Source organism: Dasypus novemcinctus, chromosome 17 (genome assembly GCF_030445035.2).
Source record: "Dasypus novemcinctus isolate mDasNov1 chromosome 17, mDasNov1.1.hap2, whole genome shotgun sequence".
Taxonomy (NCBI): Eukaryota; Metazoa; Chordata; class Mammalia; order Cingulata; family Dasypodidae; genus Dasypus; species Dasypus novemcinctus.
This window is the reverse complement of record NC_080689.1, coordinates 67,007,927-67,023,848: the sequence shown is the minus strand read 5'-3', so window position 1 is coordinate 67,023,848 and position 15,922 is coordinate 67,007,927. Positions and strand designations below refer to the sequence as shown.

At 40.1% G+C, this 15,922-nt stretch overlaps 1 protein-coding gene across 1 annotated transcript; it reads right to left on the bottom strand.

The window, feature by feature from the left end:
• Positions 1-596: 596 nt before the first annotated feature.
• On the bottom strand, positions 597-7,507 carry C17H2orf78 (chromosome 17 C2orf78 homolog). The gene is made up of 3 exons (XM_004482058.3): positions 7,011-7,507; positions 3,330-4,088; positions 597-2,670 (listed from the first exon to the last, which is right to left on the bottom strand). The coding sequence occupies exons 1-3, from the start codon at positions 7,105-7,107 to the stop codon at positions 761-763; spliced, it is 2,766 nt and encodes a 921-aa protein (XP_004482115.2). The 5' UTR covers positions 7,108-7,507; the 3' UTR covers positions 597-760.
• Between the last annotated feature and the right edge of the window lie 8,415 nt (positions 7,508-15,922).

Genomic DNA, 15,922 nt, shown 5'->3' with positions numbered 1-15,922 from the left:
GCTAACTGAAATGGTGCATCTAGAGGGCCTGGTGCCTTGGTCTTGAATAATCAGTGATTTTTATTCCAGCTCCTGCTGCAGTTCCCTTGGCTAGGCCCCAAGGCCAATGTGCTGCCCTCCGAACAACTCTGAACCCTTGCCCCTCCCGCAGTGGGTTCCCTGTGTTTTGTGGATTCATCTTCGCCAACTACAATCATGCAGATTTGAGGCAACCCAAACCTGCTGGAGGTGTGTCTTGAATCCTCTTTTCTAAAATATCTGCCTGGTAGGCAATGAGACAAAAAGGCCAGCCCCGCTTGAGACTTTTTATGTTTATCCTGGTCAACCCAGACTCATCTGCCACCTTCAATTCTATCGAAATTTTCTTCTATAACCCAGATATTGCTTCTTACACCTGCCATTTCCCCCACCCTGCTTCTTTTTATAAGTCAGTAAAATTTCTACCCTTCTGGTTTTCCTATTTCTGGACTAAGTTCCTTACTATTTCCTCAATTCTTATCCCCATTTCATCCCATTCACCCATCCAACTTTCACTCCCTTATAATACAAACTTTGCTTCCCAACCCCACCAAAGGAAAACAACAGTTGACAGCATCTCAAAACTCAAAAGGCCTTTTTATTATTCATTAGTCCTATTACATTTATTCAATTTTATTATTTTAAAATATATCAATAAATATAGAAATTTGTAACTATCTATCTATATATATGGAAAAATAGTTGGCTCACAAAGTAGCACCAAAAATCCTAATAGTTCTTATTAGATTGCATAGCCATAGTATCGAGCAATTTCCATATCTTTCTCCCTCTCAATGAAAAACTGCACTTTCCCCAAAGAGGTGTACTTGGCAGCATTCTCACGTTCCAGCTGAGCCTGCCTCTTCATGGCCTCACGCTCCGGTCTCTGCTCTTTTGTGATGGGGTTTGACATGACTGGCTCAGGAACATTGGGCTTCCTCCATGGAATTGGTTGGAAGGAGAAGTCTTGGAGTAGAAATTGGTTTTGAGGCTTGGGTGGCGACTGGGACTTGGTCACAGCAGTGGGAACAGGGTCCCGTTGGAGAGAAGTGCAAGATGATGTTTTGAAGGGTGCAGGCCTAGAAACAGAAGACTGAGAAACACTAGGCCGGGTAGGGTTGGTCAAACCTGGCCTGGTTTGGTTGGTCAAAATTGGCCGAGCAGGTCTGGCAGGACCTGTCCAGGATGCATTGGCAGGAGCTGGCCGGGATGGGTTGCCTGCAGTAGGTTGTGCTGAACTAGTAGAACCAGGCCGGGCAGGGTAAGCCACCGAAGGCCGATTTGCGGCCAGAGACTGTGGCCTCCGATGAACAGGTCGAATTTGAGGCTTGTCTACGGTCGGAAAAGGCAAAGGTATCAACTTGACCTTCCCAGGAGGTGGCAGCTCATACTGGGAGGGAGATGAACATTCTTTCTCAGCATTATCTTCTGGTTTCTGGGATTTGGCTTTAGTTTTCTCAGGACCTTTTCCCTCACGTGGGGTATCCAGCCATGGTTTGATAGCTAGGGATGGCCGGGGGTCTTTGGTGTTGTTTGAGTTTCCCCGAGTCTGGGAAGAAGAGAGCCCAATTTTCTTATCATTCTTCTTCCCCAGAGCATGAAAAACCTGCACGGACTCTAGCATGTGCATGCCCAGGCAGCTTCGAGGCTTTTTAAAGATCTCTTGGCCAAGCTCAGGTTGATTTCTCTTCCGCTTCATCTTGGGAATGGTTGGCTTTTCTTCTCCCTTAACTTTGTTTCCTGATTGCTTACTCTCTTCACCTTTCTTGGAATTGTTTTCTCTGGTCCTTTTCGGCTTTTCCTGCCCACGGCCCTTAGCTTTGCTGATTCGGCTGGATGCAGTTTTCTGAGGTTTGCTGTTTGGATGCTTGCCACTCTTCATAAGAGCCCTCTCACTGGTTGCAGTATTGCAAACAACCACTTCTTCATCTACCAGACAATCTGGGTTCTTTGGCTGGATTTTGGCCTTGGGAGCACCACTGATAGGCTCGGAGGCTTTGTGTTTATTCTTCCTGATTTGATCAGAGGGCCCCTTCATCTCACTTGTCTTTTCCTGCACTTGATTCACCTTGATGGCTTTGATTGCCTTGGGACCATTAGATTGATCAAGGTCCTTGAAGGAACTGAAGAGTGGGGGAAGGTGAATATCCTTCACCAGTGTAGCTATATCTGCGAAACCACTGCTAGACTCCATCCCACTTTCAAATGTCCCTTGGTCCTCAAGACCCATGCCATTCTTTCCCAGATCAGCATTTTCAGAACCAGACTGCTCCTCTTGGCCGAGGGGATCAATACAGGCCAGAAGCTGGTGAATATCAGGGATTTCTAAAGGGAGTAGTGGAGGATCTTGGTTATCTATTGTGATCTGGTAGGCATCTAGAGGCTTTGAAAGCTTGGTTTTAATCTCATCCAAATTCTTATTCTCTGTTTGTTCCTGGTGTGGAGCTGGAGGCAGTGCAAGGAGATTACTAGGACTCTGGACTGGAGCAATCATTGAAATGTCCCCAAGCTCAGATGGTGGGTTACTTTCAAGTATCTGGATATTTCTGCTACTGCAGGACTTGGGGAATTCTGGAGTTTGTGGCATACAAAATGTCTGGCTTGGAAGCTGCAATCCCAGGGAAGTCTCCATCCCCAGGGACGTTTCCATCACTACAAAGGAATCAAGGAAGAAATCAGTTCCTAGTAAGCGAGGTGCCCCTCCTAGACACCATATACAGCCCTTGGGCACCTTCCCCAACAACTGTGGGCAAGGCATTTCTACAAACTTTGCTTAAGGATCATAGACAGGACCCTGCATGTAAATGGGCAGCGCTGCTCTAGTTATGATCATTTGATGTCATTATTTCCTGGTTTTCATTTTATTTCATACAATGGTTATAAGTCAAATAAATTGCATGAGAATGATTTTAAAAATAAATGTTTTATAAAGCCTAGCATTCCCATAGTTTCCTTTCAATTCTCTCCACTCTCCTGAGAGTATAAGAACACATCACAATCTAGGAGAAGGAGCTGAACTCTTTCTCAAAGAATATATCACCTAGGGGAGTGGAAAATGTAGCATTTCTCAACCTACTCTTGGGGTTCTCTTACATGTAGCATAAAAGGCCATTGCAGTGTGCCGCCTCTAGTAGGTGTTCTTTATGTACAATAGAATCTGAAAACTTTGGCGAGCACTTAGTGAAGGTAACGGTTAAAGACTCAAGACTTGAATTCTACCTGTCTGTGGGGTCACCACTTTCCTCCTGCAGATTTGACCCTCCTTTTGAATGCTGACCTTATTCCTCTCCCATCTTGCTGTTTGTACTTACCTTGAAAGTTTGTTTCGGTGATGGGTTGAGCAGACACAGAGTAGTAAATTCCAGATGCAGAGGCTGGTGGTAGAACATTTGTGGGTTGAACTTCCTTTAGCACCATCACCAGTTCTGGTTGAGAGGCAGAAGCCCTACCTCCCATGTATGACACAGAGCCATAGGATTGCAGGCAAGGGCCAAGTTCTCCAGAGATCAGGGGCCCCAGTGTGCCTTGATTATAGTAATATACCTGGCCGCCTTCCTGGTAAGGAAGTGACAGGCCTTGTCCCTGATTTGGAATCTGAGATGGTGTTCCCTGAACAAGGCTGGCAGACAGTGATGGATACAGAGGGACCATGGTATTGGTGTCTGAAGTTTTATCATATTGAGCTGTCACGGGCATGGAAGAAACAGCCGTGTCCTGGTCAATGACAGTAACAGTGAAGTCCTCGAGGGACGATGACTTCTTTTCAGTGCTTCCTGTGATCTCCCATTCAAAAATACCTGGATAGGAAGCAGCTGAAGTGGAGATCTGGCTCTGGCCAGAAACTCCATACATAGTCATGCTAGAATGTTGGTAAAGGTAGGCACTACCCATGAGTGGTTGGAAAGAGGTGCCAGAGGCTGATGGCAATACCCATGCCGAGCTGACAGCTGGTGCAGAGACCCTGGAGAAGTTGCAGACACTTCCTGTTAGGGAAGCAACGTTGCTCACCACGGGAAGGGAGAGCTGCACAGAGTTTGGAGTTCCAACCAAAGGTGGAGTTTGGAAATTTTCTGTAGGAAACAAGAGGATGATGACAAACCATTGAGACTGATAAATTCTCAGTATACTTGAGAAACATCATTATCTTAAGGTTGCATTCAGGAAAACTCTAATACCAATACTCACTGAGATACCAAATATCAAAGTGTTTATGAGGGTTGTAAGTGCTGGAGCAGTTCGAAACTATTCCATATTAGCTACCTGTGCTCCCAACTTGGGCACAGATGTGCAGAAAGCCCAAGTAGTCTGGTTCATAGATTGTTCTCTAGGCTAGAAGAAACCATCCCTCTGTCTCATGTTCCCCTTGAGCCTGCATCAGTGCTGGCATGTATCCTGTTTCCTAGAACTGAAGCTTTTTAGAACTTGATAGTCCTTAGAGAACTTCTGCCTTCACCTGCTTATTTTATGAGTGAGGAAATGGAGGCTCAGAGAGGTCAGATGTCTTGTTCAAGGTCTCCTATTATCTTTGTAGCATTATCAGGTCATAGTACCTTGGTATCCTGACTCCTGTGCCAGACTCTTTGCCCTGAGCATTACGCTGTCAGAAACTGGAAGTGGCAGAACTTTGAATACAGGCTTTTTTTTTCCAGTCCATTTGAAAATAGTACAACTCTTGCCCTTGTAATAGTCAGTGTCTCATGTTGCTTGTGCAGTTTTTATGACATTTCCTAGAGTTCAACTACCACCCAGCCCAGTTAGCAAACCCTCTTCAACCTGATTTCTCACCCAAAGTCAAAAGAACTACCTGAAAGGTGTGTCTCAAAAAATGATTTTTGAAAGAAAAAAATTATTTAAACTCTTTGAGTTTCTGGCTCCTCATCTATAAAGTGGTTATAATAACAATATAACAATATATACAACAAAATACAACAATATAGACTAGTAATGTTCACGTTCATAATACTGAACGTCATTATTAGCAAATTTATTTTGTTTTGATGTCTGCTAGTTTTCATTAATAGCTATACATTTATTTTTAGTTCTGTGATATGTTTTCATGATTAATATGTTATATTCCTCCATATGGAAGAATATAATAAGTTCTGGAAGGACTGAAATAACATACTAATCATGAAAACATGTCACAGAACTAAAAATAAATGTATAGATATTAATGAAAACTAGCGAGCATCAAAACAAAATAAATTTGCTAATAATGACGTTCAGTATTATGAAGGTGAACACTACTAGTCTATTTAATGAACACTATTAAGCCAAAGCAGCCTACAATAGAAGGTAATTTTGAATTTTCTAATAAATACATACAGAGAAAAACATATAAGTGAAAACTGCACAGAAAGCAGAAAAGTGAAGTAAATGTGAATGTATAGGAAACCACAATGCATATAGGCAAATATTTAAATAAAAATGGGTACAAAGCAGAGAGCTAAATAACAAAAGTCAAGGAATTCCATTATCATGCTCATTCATATTTCTCCATCACTTGCCCAGCAAGTAACAGATATTCATCCTAATAGAAATTGATATTTCAATTTCATATAGCCACATAATCAGCAGAAAAGAACACTTAACAAGTAATTGAAGGTTTTTATGTTTGTCCAAGAAATCTAGATTATAATCACCTTCAACATTCTGGAAAATGTTATAGCCAAAGCCTAAAAAGAAATCATCACAAATTTTTAAAATTTGATGTAAGAAAAGCCCCAAAACCTCCATAAAATTGTGTTAGATAAATGTGGAATTAGAGATCTGGGGCTTGGCTTTTTCTTTTTCTTCTTAGGTAGGTGAAGTCTAAAAACAGTCACTGTTTGTGCGTACGCACTCCACTTAACAAATGTAAAAATGAAAAGCAGACCTTAACTGGAAATTTGTCCTTCTGATACAAGTTAGGAGACATCACTTTATTAAACTTAATTTTATTTTTAAAAGGTAAAACACCTACATAGTTTCAAAATTAGAATGAAATTTAAGAAAGCACACACTGAAAACTGTTCCCTCCACCTCTCCCTGTATAATCATTTTATCAGTTTCTTGTTTATATGAATCATCATTTCCAAAACACTCATAGTGAAAACTGTCAAGTGCCATCTGTGTTCAAAGAGGCGTGAAAAAACAACTGCGTGATTATTCTGATAAGCTACTTTTTCTAGTGATACCCCATTCTAACCTTAGTTTTCTTCCTAGTCCATTAATCTAGGCATTTGCTGAAAACAACTTCATTTTTCTCTGCTCTCAGTAGACTTTATGCTTTCTGCTTTAATTTAAAAATCTTCGGTACTCTCTTCAACATTCCATCCTAACTACCTCTTTTTTTTCCCCTTGAGAACTCCTCCATGCTCTCCATGCTCTCCATTCTTACATTTTCTTCTCCCTCTTGGCTCCTGTTGGCCTGTGCTTGGTGAAAACCACTTCAAACACCCAGAGACCAGAATACTTGCCTCCTTACAGTCCAGTTCTCTCAGTTCTCTCTCCCTATTTTCTCTTTTTACCTAATTTAGATGGAAAACTCCATAATGTGTGTATGTTACATTTTGAACAGCACACACTTGAAATAATGAAGTTGAATTGTTAGTAGAGAGAGACCGTTAGAGATGAAACATCATTTCTCAGCACATACTGCTAGTTTCCTATACCGCTTAGGACTTCTCTCTACTTCTGTTGAAATACTCTCAAGAAGTCTTTGATTTCATTTTCTATGGACATGTCATTTAAAATCCAATATCAGAAAATGAAGGGACAATTGACGTCAACCAATCTAAAATCCTAATATAACAGACAAGGAAACAGATTTTGAGATTCAATGACTTGTACAAAGCTACATAGCTAGTAAATGCGAAATCCAAAACTGAAATTAGGTCTCTAGATTTCTAGTTCAATATCCCCCCATTATTCTGTACTATTTTCGCTCTATTAAATTCAGTTAAAAAAATAAAATCGATAAAAGAAACTTTTAAAACAGTTTTTTTCCTTACCTGACATGGTCAGAGAAGAGGAAACATCAATTGCAGCAACAAGGGTTGAAGAGACGATACTCAACGATGTCTGAGTGGCTGACGCCAAAGAGAGCATGTGTCCAGTATGAAGGTCACTGGTCACTGGTCACTGGTCACTGGTCACTTGCGATGATCCGAATTGATTTAAAGACAACTCCATGGAAACCCCAAGATTCTACCAGATGGTTTGGTAGGAGAGTGAGGTCACAAAGCAGGCAGTTTAAAGGTATGAGATAGCCAATAGGGGGTCAGATCCCCAGCAAGAAGATGGGATTGGATAAAGCGAGTAGTAGGAGAGCTATAGCAGCACCTACATGGCTGAGCTCTGAGGTGAAATCTTACGAAAGTAGTTTTCCCACTTTTCCCCAGGCTCTTAGGCTAAGAAAACCACCTCAAATTTTCTTGTAGATATTATGAATATAATTGTTATATATTTATACATCAATTACATATAATTATACATTATCTAAAATAGTTAATATCCTTGGGATGAAAAAAAGGGACAACTTAGGTAAAGCAATAACATTTGAAACTGTATCAGTCTATCTGACTAGTGAATTTACTGCTGCTTTTAAAGGAACAAAGGAGTGGATTAAAAAGTTCGTTTTGTAACTTGATTGACCGGTACAGTGAAGTTTGTTGTGTACATCTTATGGGGAATAGTGTAGTCCCAGGCTCTTCTCTGTCAGTATCTTCTTGGATCCAACCATCCTTTAGCTGGGTTAGGCTTGGCCTCATTGGACTCCCATCTCTCTCCTGCCTTCCTTTTATCCCCTTCATCCTGGCCTTGTTTCTGCGACAAGCCTTGATCTGGCCTTCCTGCATTCATAGATGTTACTTCATGTTAACTTCCAGGAGCAGGGGTCTTCTTTGAAAGCCTGATGCTTCACAAAATGGATTCTCCCCATGAGTAGACATGAAAGAGCTAGAAGAAACAGTTAACTGCTGATCTTCCCTCTTCTGGCCTTTGGTCACAGTTCTTTTTTTTTAACCTCTGTCTTCTGGGGCCAGGCAGGCATCCGTCCATCCTCCTCTTTTACAGGTGAGAGGCATTTGGGATAATTTCCCCATCCTTCCATATAATTGTATCCAGTGTGACAGTTAGTGTAGCCTCCTTCCCCCCACCTGACAAACAGCTGCCATAGAATTTTAGGCCTCTAGGATTCTCTGTCTGCCATACGTGGGTGTAAAGCCAGGCAAAATGAAGAGAAAAGACAAAGAAGAGGGCATTAATGGGCACTAGCGGACAGGCAAGGTGAAAGGGCACAGAAAAGAAGCATTCACATGGGTTTATTTCTGTAAAAAAATGAGTTTACATATGTTAGCCACATCTTGTAAAAGTTAAACTATTTTTGTACTAACAGAGCTTAGAAAAACTGATATTGTTTTTTAAATTCGTAGTCTGGCAACTGCCGTGAATTCTATGTACAAAAAGGAATACTCTTAAATGTAGCTTTCTCACTTTGTTTAGTGCCATATTACCTCATTTATGCCATTCCTTGGTATATTTATAGGATATAAATTTTTTTTAAGATTTATTTATTTATTCCCCACCCACGCTCCCTGTTATCTGCTCTGTGTGTCCATCCACTGTGCCCTTTTCTGTGTCTGCTTGTCTTCTCTTTAGGTGGCACCAGGAACCAGTCCTGGGACCTTCCAGAGTGGGAGAGAGGTACTCAGTCTCTTGCACCACCTCAGTTTCCTGGTCTGCTGATCTCTTATGGTCTCTCCTCTGTGTCTCTTTTTGTTGCATTATTTTGCTGCACAGTTCTCCACTTGGGCCAGCTTGTCTTCACCACAAGGCCCCAGGAATTGAACCCAGGACTTCCCATATGGTAGACCGGAGCCCAATCACTTGAGCCATATCCGCTTTCCATAAATTGCTTTTAAATGCTCTGGTTTCATCTATGTGGCCTTTTTTTTCCTTGTCAATGTACTTTCAAAAAATTATTTTTATTGTGGTAACAAACACAACATAAAATTCCCTATTTTAATCACTTTCAAGTATACAATTCATTGGTATTAATTACATTCACAATGTTGCACTACCATCATGACAATCCATTATTAAAACTTTTCTATTACCCTGTACAGAAACTCTGTACCCATCAAACAAAACTCCACATTACTCACTCCCTCACCCCTGGTAATCTGTAATATACTTCCTGTCTCTATAAATTTGCATGTCCTAGTTATTTCATATAAATGAAATCATACAATATCTGTTCTTGTTTGTGATTTATTTCACTCAGTATGACATCTTCAATGTCCATCCCTGTTATTGCACATCCTTCATTCCTTTATACAGCAAAATAATGTGATCGTATTTATATACCATATTTTGTTTACACATTCATCTGTTGGATGGGCACTTGAGTTACTCCCACCTTTTGTCTATTGTGAATAATGCTACTACGAACTATGGTGTGCAAATATCTGCTTGAGTCCCTACCTTTAATTCTTTGGGGTATGTGCCTAGAAGTTAGAGTTGGCTTGTCAGATTACAGGGTAATTCTATGCTTAACTTTTTGAGGAACTGCCAAACCTTTTCACAGTGGCTGTACCATTTTACATTCTCACAATATAAAAGGGTTCTTATTTCTCTGAAACCTGGCCATTACTTGTTATTCTCGCCCCCTTTAAAAAAAAAATTGACAATCTAGTGGGTCTGAAGTGGTGTATCATTGTGGTTTTGATTTGCACTTCCCTAATGGCTAATGATGTTGAATATCTTTTCACGTGTTTTATGACCATTTGTAAATCTTCATTGGAAAAATGTCTGTTCAATTCCTTGGCCCATTTTTAATGGGGTTATTTGTCTTTTTTTGTTGTTGAGTTAGTTTGCTATTGTGTTGGATTTTAAAACCTTATCAGATATATTGTTTCCAAACATTTCTCCCATTCTGTAAGTGGAATTTTCATTTTCTTGGTAATGTCTTATAACACACAAATGTATTAAAATTCTAAGTCCAATTTATCTCATTTTCTTTTGTTGCTCTTCCTTTTGGTGTAAAGCCTATGAATCCATTGCTGAAGATATTTATCATGTTTTCTTCTTCTTTTTTTAAAAAAAAGATTTATCTATTTATTTCTCTCTCCTTCCCCCCCGCACCCCGGTTGTCTGTTCTCTGTGTCTATTTGCTGCATCTTCTTTGTCCGCTTCTCTTGTTGTCAGCGGCACGGGAATCTGTGTTTCTTTTTGTTGCGTCATCTTGTGTCAGCTCTCCCTATGTGCGGCACCATTCCTGGGCAGGCTACATTTTCTTTGGCACTGGGCGGCGCACTTCTTGCGTGTGGGGCTCCCCTAAATGGGGAACACCCCTGCGTGGCAGGGCACTCCTTGCGCGTATCAGCTCTTCACGTGGGCCAGCTCCACACAGGTCAAGGAGGCCCAGGGTTTGAACCGCGGACCTCCCATGTGGTAGACGGACACCCTAACCACTGGGCCAAGACCGTCGCCTCATGTTTTCTTCTAAATTTTATTGTTTTAGTTCTTATATTTAGGTTGTTGATACATTTTTATTTAGGAGGTAGCAGAGATTGAACGTGGGACCTTGTACATGGGAAGCAGGAACTCAAGCACTGAGCTATACCAGCTCCCCATTATTGATACGTTTTGAGTTAATTTTTTTCTATGGTATGAGGTAGGAGTCCATTTTCATTCTTTTGCATGTGAACATCAAGTTTTCCCAGAACCATTTGTTGAAGAGACTATTCTTTTCCCATTGAATGGACTTGGTCCACTTGTTAAAAATCAATTGGCCACAGAAGTGAGGGTTTATTTCTTAAATTTCATTTCCATTCTATTAGTCTATATGTCTGTCTTTGTTCTAGCACCATGTTTCGACTACTGTAGCTTTGTAATAAGTTTTGAAATTGGGATGTGGTAGTCCAACTTTGTTCTTCTTTTTCAAGATAGTTTTGGCTACTTGGTGCCCCTTTCCCTTCCAGGTGAATTTAATAATTGGCTTTTCCATTTCTGCAAAGAAGGCTGTTGTAAATATGATTGGGATTGTGTTGAATCTATAAATCACTTTGGGTATTATTGACATCTTAATCATATTAATTATTCCAATCCATGAACACAGGATGTCTTGTTATTTATTTAGGTCTTTAATTTCTTTCAGCAATGATTTATATTTTACATGTACAAGTCCTTTACATCTGTGGTTAAATTATTCCCAGGTATTTTTTTTTTAAAGATTTATTTTATTTCTCTCCCCTTCTCCCCATCCCTACCAGTTGTCTGCTCTCTGTGTTCATTTGCTGTGTGTTCTTCTGTGTCTGCTTGTATTCTTGTCAGCAGCACTGGGAAACTGTGTCTCTTACTTGTGTCATCTTGCTGCATTAGCTCTGTGTGTGTGCAGTGCCACTCCTGGGCAGGCTGCATTTTTTTCATGAGGGGCGGTTCTCCTTATGGGGCGCACTCCTTGCGCATGGGGCTTCCCTACACGGGGGACACCCCTGCATGGCAGGGCACTCCTTGCGTGCATCAGCACTGCACATGGACCAGCTCCACACACGTCAGGAGGCCCTGGGTTTGAACCCTGGACCTCTCATGTGGTGGGTGGACGCTCTATCAGGTGAGCCAAATCCGCTTCCCTATTCCCAGATATTCTATTCTTATTGTTGCTATTGTGCATAGAATTGTTTTCTTGATTTCCTTTTTGGATTGTACATTGGAGGTGTATAGAAATACTACTTGTAGCAGTTTGATATAATTGATGAATTCCAAAAAGATATATTGGATTATGTTTATAATCTGATCTGTACCTGGGCATGCTTGAGTCCCCACCCAGTCCCCACCTGTTGGTGGATAATAACTCACAGATAAAAGGCATGGCAAAGGACAGAGTTGGAGCTTTTTGATGCGGGGATTTTTGATGTTAGAGCTTGATGCTGAAGACCTGGGAAGTCAGCACCCAGAGGAAAGAGAAACCAGCATCAGGAAGGGAGGAACCTTGAACCCAGAGAAAAGCAAGCCCCAGGAACGTAGGAACCCAGAAAGCCTGAACCCTCGCAGACGTCTGCAGCCATTTTGGTCCAAATAGACTTTGGTGAGGGAAGTAACTTATGCTTTATGGTCTGGTATCTGTAAGCTCCTACCCCAAATAAATATCCTTTATAAAAACCAACCCATTTCTGGTATTTTGCATCAGCACCCCTTTGGTAGACAAATACACCACTCTTTTTGTGTTTTAATCTTGTATGCCACCACTTTGCTGAATTCATCTATTAGACTGAGTACTGTCTTACAGAATTTTTGGATTTTGTATATATAAGATTATGCCATCTGTCAATAGTGATAGTGTTACTTCTTCCCTTCCAATTTGGATGCCTTTAATTTCTTTTTCTTGCCTAACTGCTCTGGCTAGAACTTCCAGCACAGTGTTGAATAGCAGTGGTGAAAGTGGGCATCCTTGTCTTCTTCCGTCCTTAGGGGGAAATCTTTCAGCCTTCTACCATTAAGTATGCTGTCAGATGTGGTTATCAATGTATTTTTTAAAACAGCCAACACTGTAAGACATATTGCATGTGTTTTCCCTGATGATTATTAATTTTGAAACATTTTGAACTAAATTGACATGAAAGATTTTATGGAAAAGCTTTAAAAGGGATCTATTAAAAAAATAATTTTGTTGAGTTATACTGTGCACCAAAGTATAAGGAACAATTGTCTGCAGTCAGCCTGACTTGGACTGGATGACCTTTATTTTTGTTCCTCTGATTAGTGTTTGTTTCACTAACGTCTCTTCTGACTGTTGTAAGGTAAGTTAGGGCTGGGTTAGTAAAGATTTATATGCGAAGTGGGGGAGGAAATCTATGGATCCAATCACTTTTTTTTTTCCAATCACTTTTCTTTATGGTAAGATTATAGGAGTATCTAGATCTTTCTAGGGACTTTTCTAGAGCCAATAAGTAGATGACATTCACACAAGATGGCAAGAGCCCATAAGAAGATAAACTCATGGATGGGAACTGAAAAGACAAATATTGTATTTCTAGGCCTATTTTTTCCTATCTCTTCTGATAATGCTGCTAGATGATGAGTTATTTCAGTAAAGGGAAGTGATCCTTATATGGGAAGAAATTGTGAAAAGTGTTGTCTTGAGCTCAGCTTCATACCTCTGATGGCTTGCTTCTAGGATACTAGTATGTAATGTGAGATTAACAACACATGCTAAATATCTGCAAGGGATATCTGTCTCTGTTGTTTTCTATTCTTCCATGGAAATCAAGGGAGATCAATAACTACTACAGTTAGGATGTGTGGTGACGATTAGGTGGAAGGGTAGGACAAATTCTGGTAGCAATAAATCTTTACATATTAAAATATTAAGTTTCAACACTCAGTTGTTGTATTAGTCTTCCAAAGGGGTGCTGATGCAAAGTATGAGAAACCTGTTGGCTTTTATAAAGGATATTTATTTGGGGTAAAAACTTACAGTTATAAGGCCCTAAAGAGTCCAACTCAAGATTGTGTCTCACCAAAAGCAGTTGCCACGTGTTGACACAAGATAGTTGTTAATCTCTGTCTAGTCTCTCAGGACTTCCTATATCAGTCCCTGGCATAGGGCTCATTTCTTTCCAGACCTTCTCAGCTGCTCAGCTGCTCTGTTCCCTTCAGCAGCAATCTATCATGTGAAAGGCCCATCTCTCCTTGGGGCCCAAGGATAAAAAATGACAGAGCTCTCTCCTCTTCCATGTGTCTTCTTGAGTGAGTGTCCATTTATATCAACCCACCAAGACAGTGGGGACTCAACCTACATTATGCCTTAGGTTCATGGTCAAATCAAAGTTCTAATCATAACAGGTAATTTAATCAAGGACCCCTCAACTGAGTCCAATATTATCAAAGGGTATCACACCCAGAATAGATTAGTTTATGAACGTAATCCTTTCTCTTTTGGGGATTCATAAATAATCTCAAACTGCCACAGTTCTCTTTAAGCAAACCCTTAATATAGTTAGGACTCTTCTGCTTCCCAGCCTCTGTAACTATTTTACCCTCCATAGTTCCAGCCACTTAATTCTGGCTTGCAGACTCAGCACCATCTTAACCTCTAAAATAAATTTTAAAAATGTAGGAGGAAGAACCTAAAGAAATTCAGTCTAATACTCTGAAACTCAGCATCTAGTCCTATCCTGACCTAAAGCTGCAGTTCTTATAGTTAGGGTATCTTCTTGTCCCTGGACCCAGTACCTGCATTCTGTACCTGTGGGAGAGTGGAACTTGTCTTCGTATAACATATCCAGTCCTTCTACCACTGAGGCTCTTTGTTGCTCTCCCATCATTTTTTACTTTTATTAGAGTCCCTCAAACCCCATACATGGTATACTAAGGGTCCTGGGACCAGACAGCAATAAATTTTGTTGGTATTAGCTATTTAGTTGTTTGGTGCTCCATATATTCCTTGCCCTATATTTTCCATTTCGGCATATTACATATTTGTCCAGGAGTTCTTTTACCTCAAGTTGGACCCACTTGCATTCAAAAAGTTTCTCTTCACCAGTTTCCAGACTTTCTGGAAACCCTATTCTGCCTAGGTCTGGACTTTCTTGTGTCTGTTATAACTGAGTTTGTTCCTACCCTCAACCTGTGTTCTTTTAGCAAATCGGAAGATCAATATAGTTTTTCTAATTTCTGATAGATTTATGTCGTATTTTGTGTATTGTCACATCTATAGCCATTTGTACCACTTGCACTTCTTTGGCCACTGTACACCTATTGGATATTTGTTCCATAAATTCTGAAAGAGTACTTTATGATCTAGCACAAAATTTGAATGTGCCTAATTGTAAATTTGCAAAGAGGTGCTAACATGTTTTTTTATTTTCACAACTAGCAATTTACTAATATTGACCCATTCTTAATAATGTGGAAATTTTCAGAATTGTAAATGCTTGTGGATTTAAATCTAATGACATTCCCCCCATTCACTCATTCAGTAACTGATTTTTATAAGCCTTCGTTTACCCACCTCTAAAATGGTAGTGAAAATTACTAACAGTGTATATAAGGTATTTTCAGAAATTGGGAACTAAAAATGAAAAACAATAAAAAACACATTGAGTGTCATAATAACCTACAATTTAATCTGGAATTTAGTACTTCTTCATGTCTTCAGAACTACTGTGGGAAATGTTGCCCTTTGCTATTCCACTTTCATCAGAATTCAGAGTTTTTCCAACAAGTATACCTGTGCGTGATGGGGTATGGAAATCTTGGATTTGAGCTCCACTCATCTGTCTTTTTTTTTTTCATGATACACAGCACATGCAGGAACCTAATAAAAGTTTGACTGTGGTTGAGGAAGTAGGCTGATACAATCTATTTTGGATGATAATTAGGTAATATCTTCCAAATTTTTAAGTTCGTATATCCTTCATTTCAGCAATTCTACGCCTAGGAATTCAGACGTAGTTGAATATATGGATAAGGGTGTTCACATTACAGCATTATTTGGCACAGAAGGAAAAAAACTGAAAACAAAAGTCCATCAATACCGGGCTGGTTAAATAAATGTTGATACTTTTAAATTATGGTATTTATTATCAATGAAATGCTTATGCACCCATGAAAAAGAATATGAATTGACTAGGAAAAATCGATATCCAAGTTACACTGCAGAATATGTACACTAAGCTGTTATTTGGGAAAAAATAAGAAAATGCGTACACGTTAAAATAAATATTTATATACAATAAACGTAAATATAAGCATGAGGAAAATATCTGGAAAAACACACAAGGAACTTGGGGGAGTGGGGCTTAATTTGTCATTCCATTTCCTGTACTATTTGCATTTCCAAAAACAGACCCGAGCTCAGCGAGGTGGGCCGGCCGCCGCCGGCTACAGGAAGAACCACCGCTACCCAAGTCCTATTTAC

Coding starts and splice junctions, on each gene's coding strand:
- C17H2orf78 (XM_004482058.3), bottom strand. CDS start 7,107: ATGCTCTCTTTGGCGTCAGCCACTCAGACATCGTTGAGTATCGTCTCT. Junction 4,089..7,010: donor CTCTTCTCTGACCATGTCAG/GTAAGGAAAAAA, acceptor TGTTTCCTACAG/AAAATTTCCAAACTCCACCT. Junction 2,671..3,329: donor CACCGAAACAAACTTTCAAG/GTAAGTACAAAC, acceptor ATTCCTTTGTAG/TGATGGAAACGTCCCTGGGG.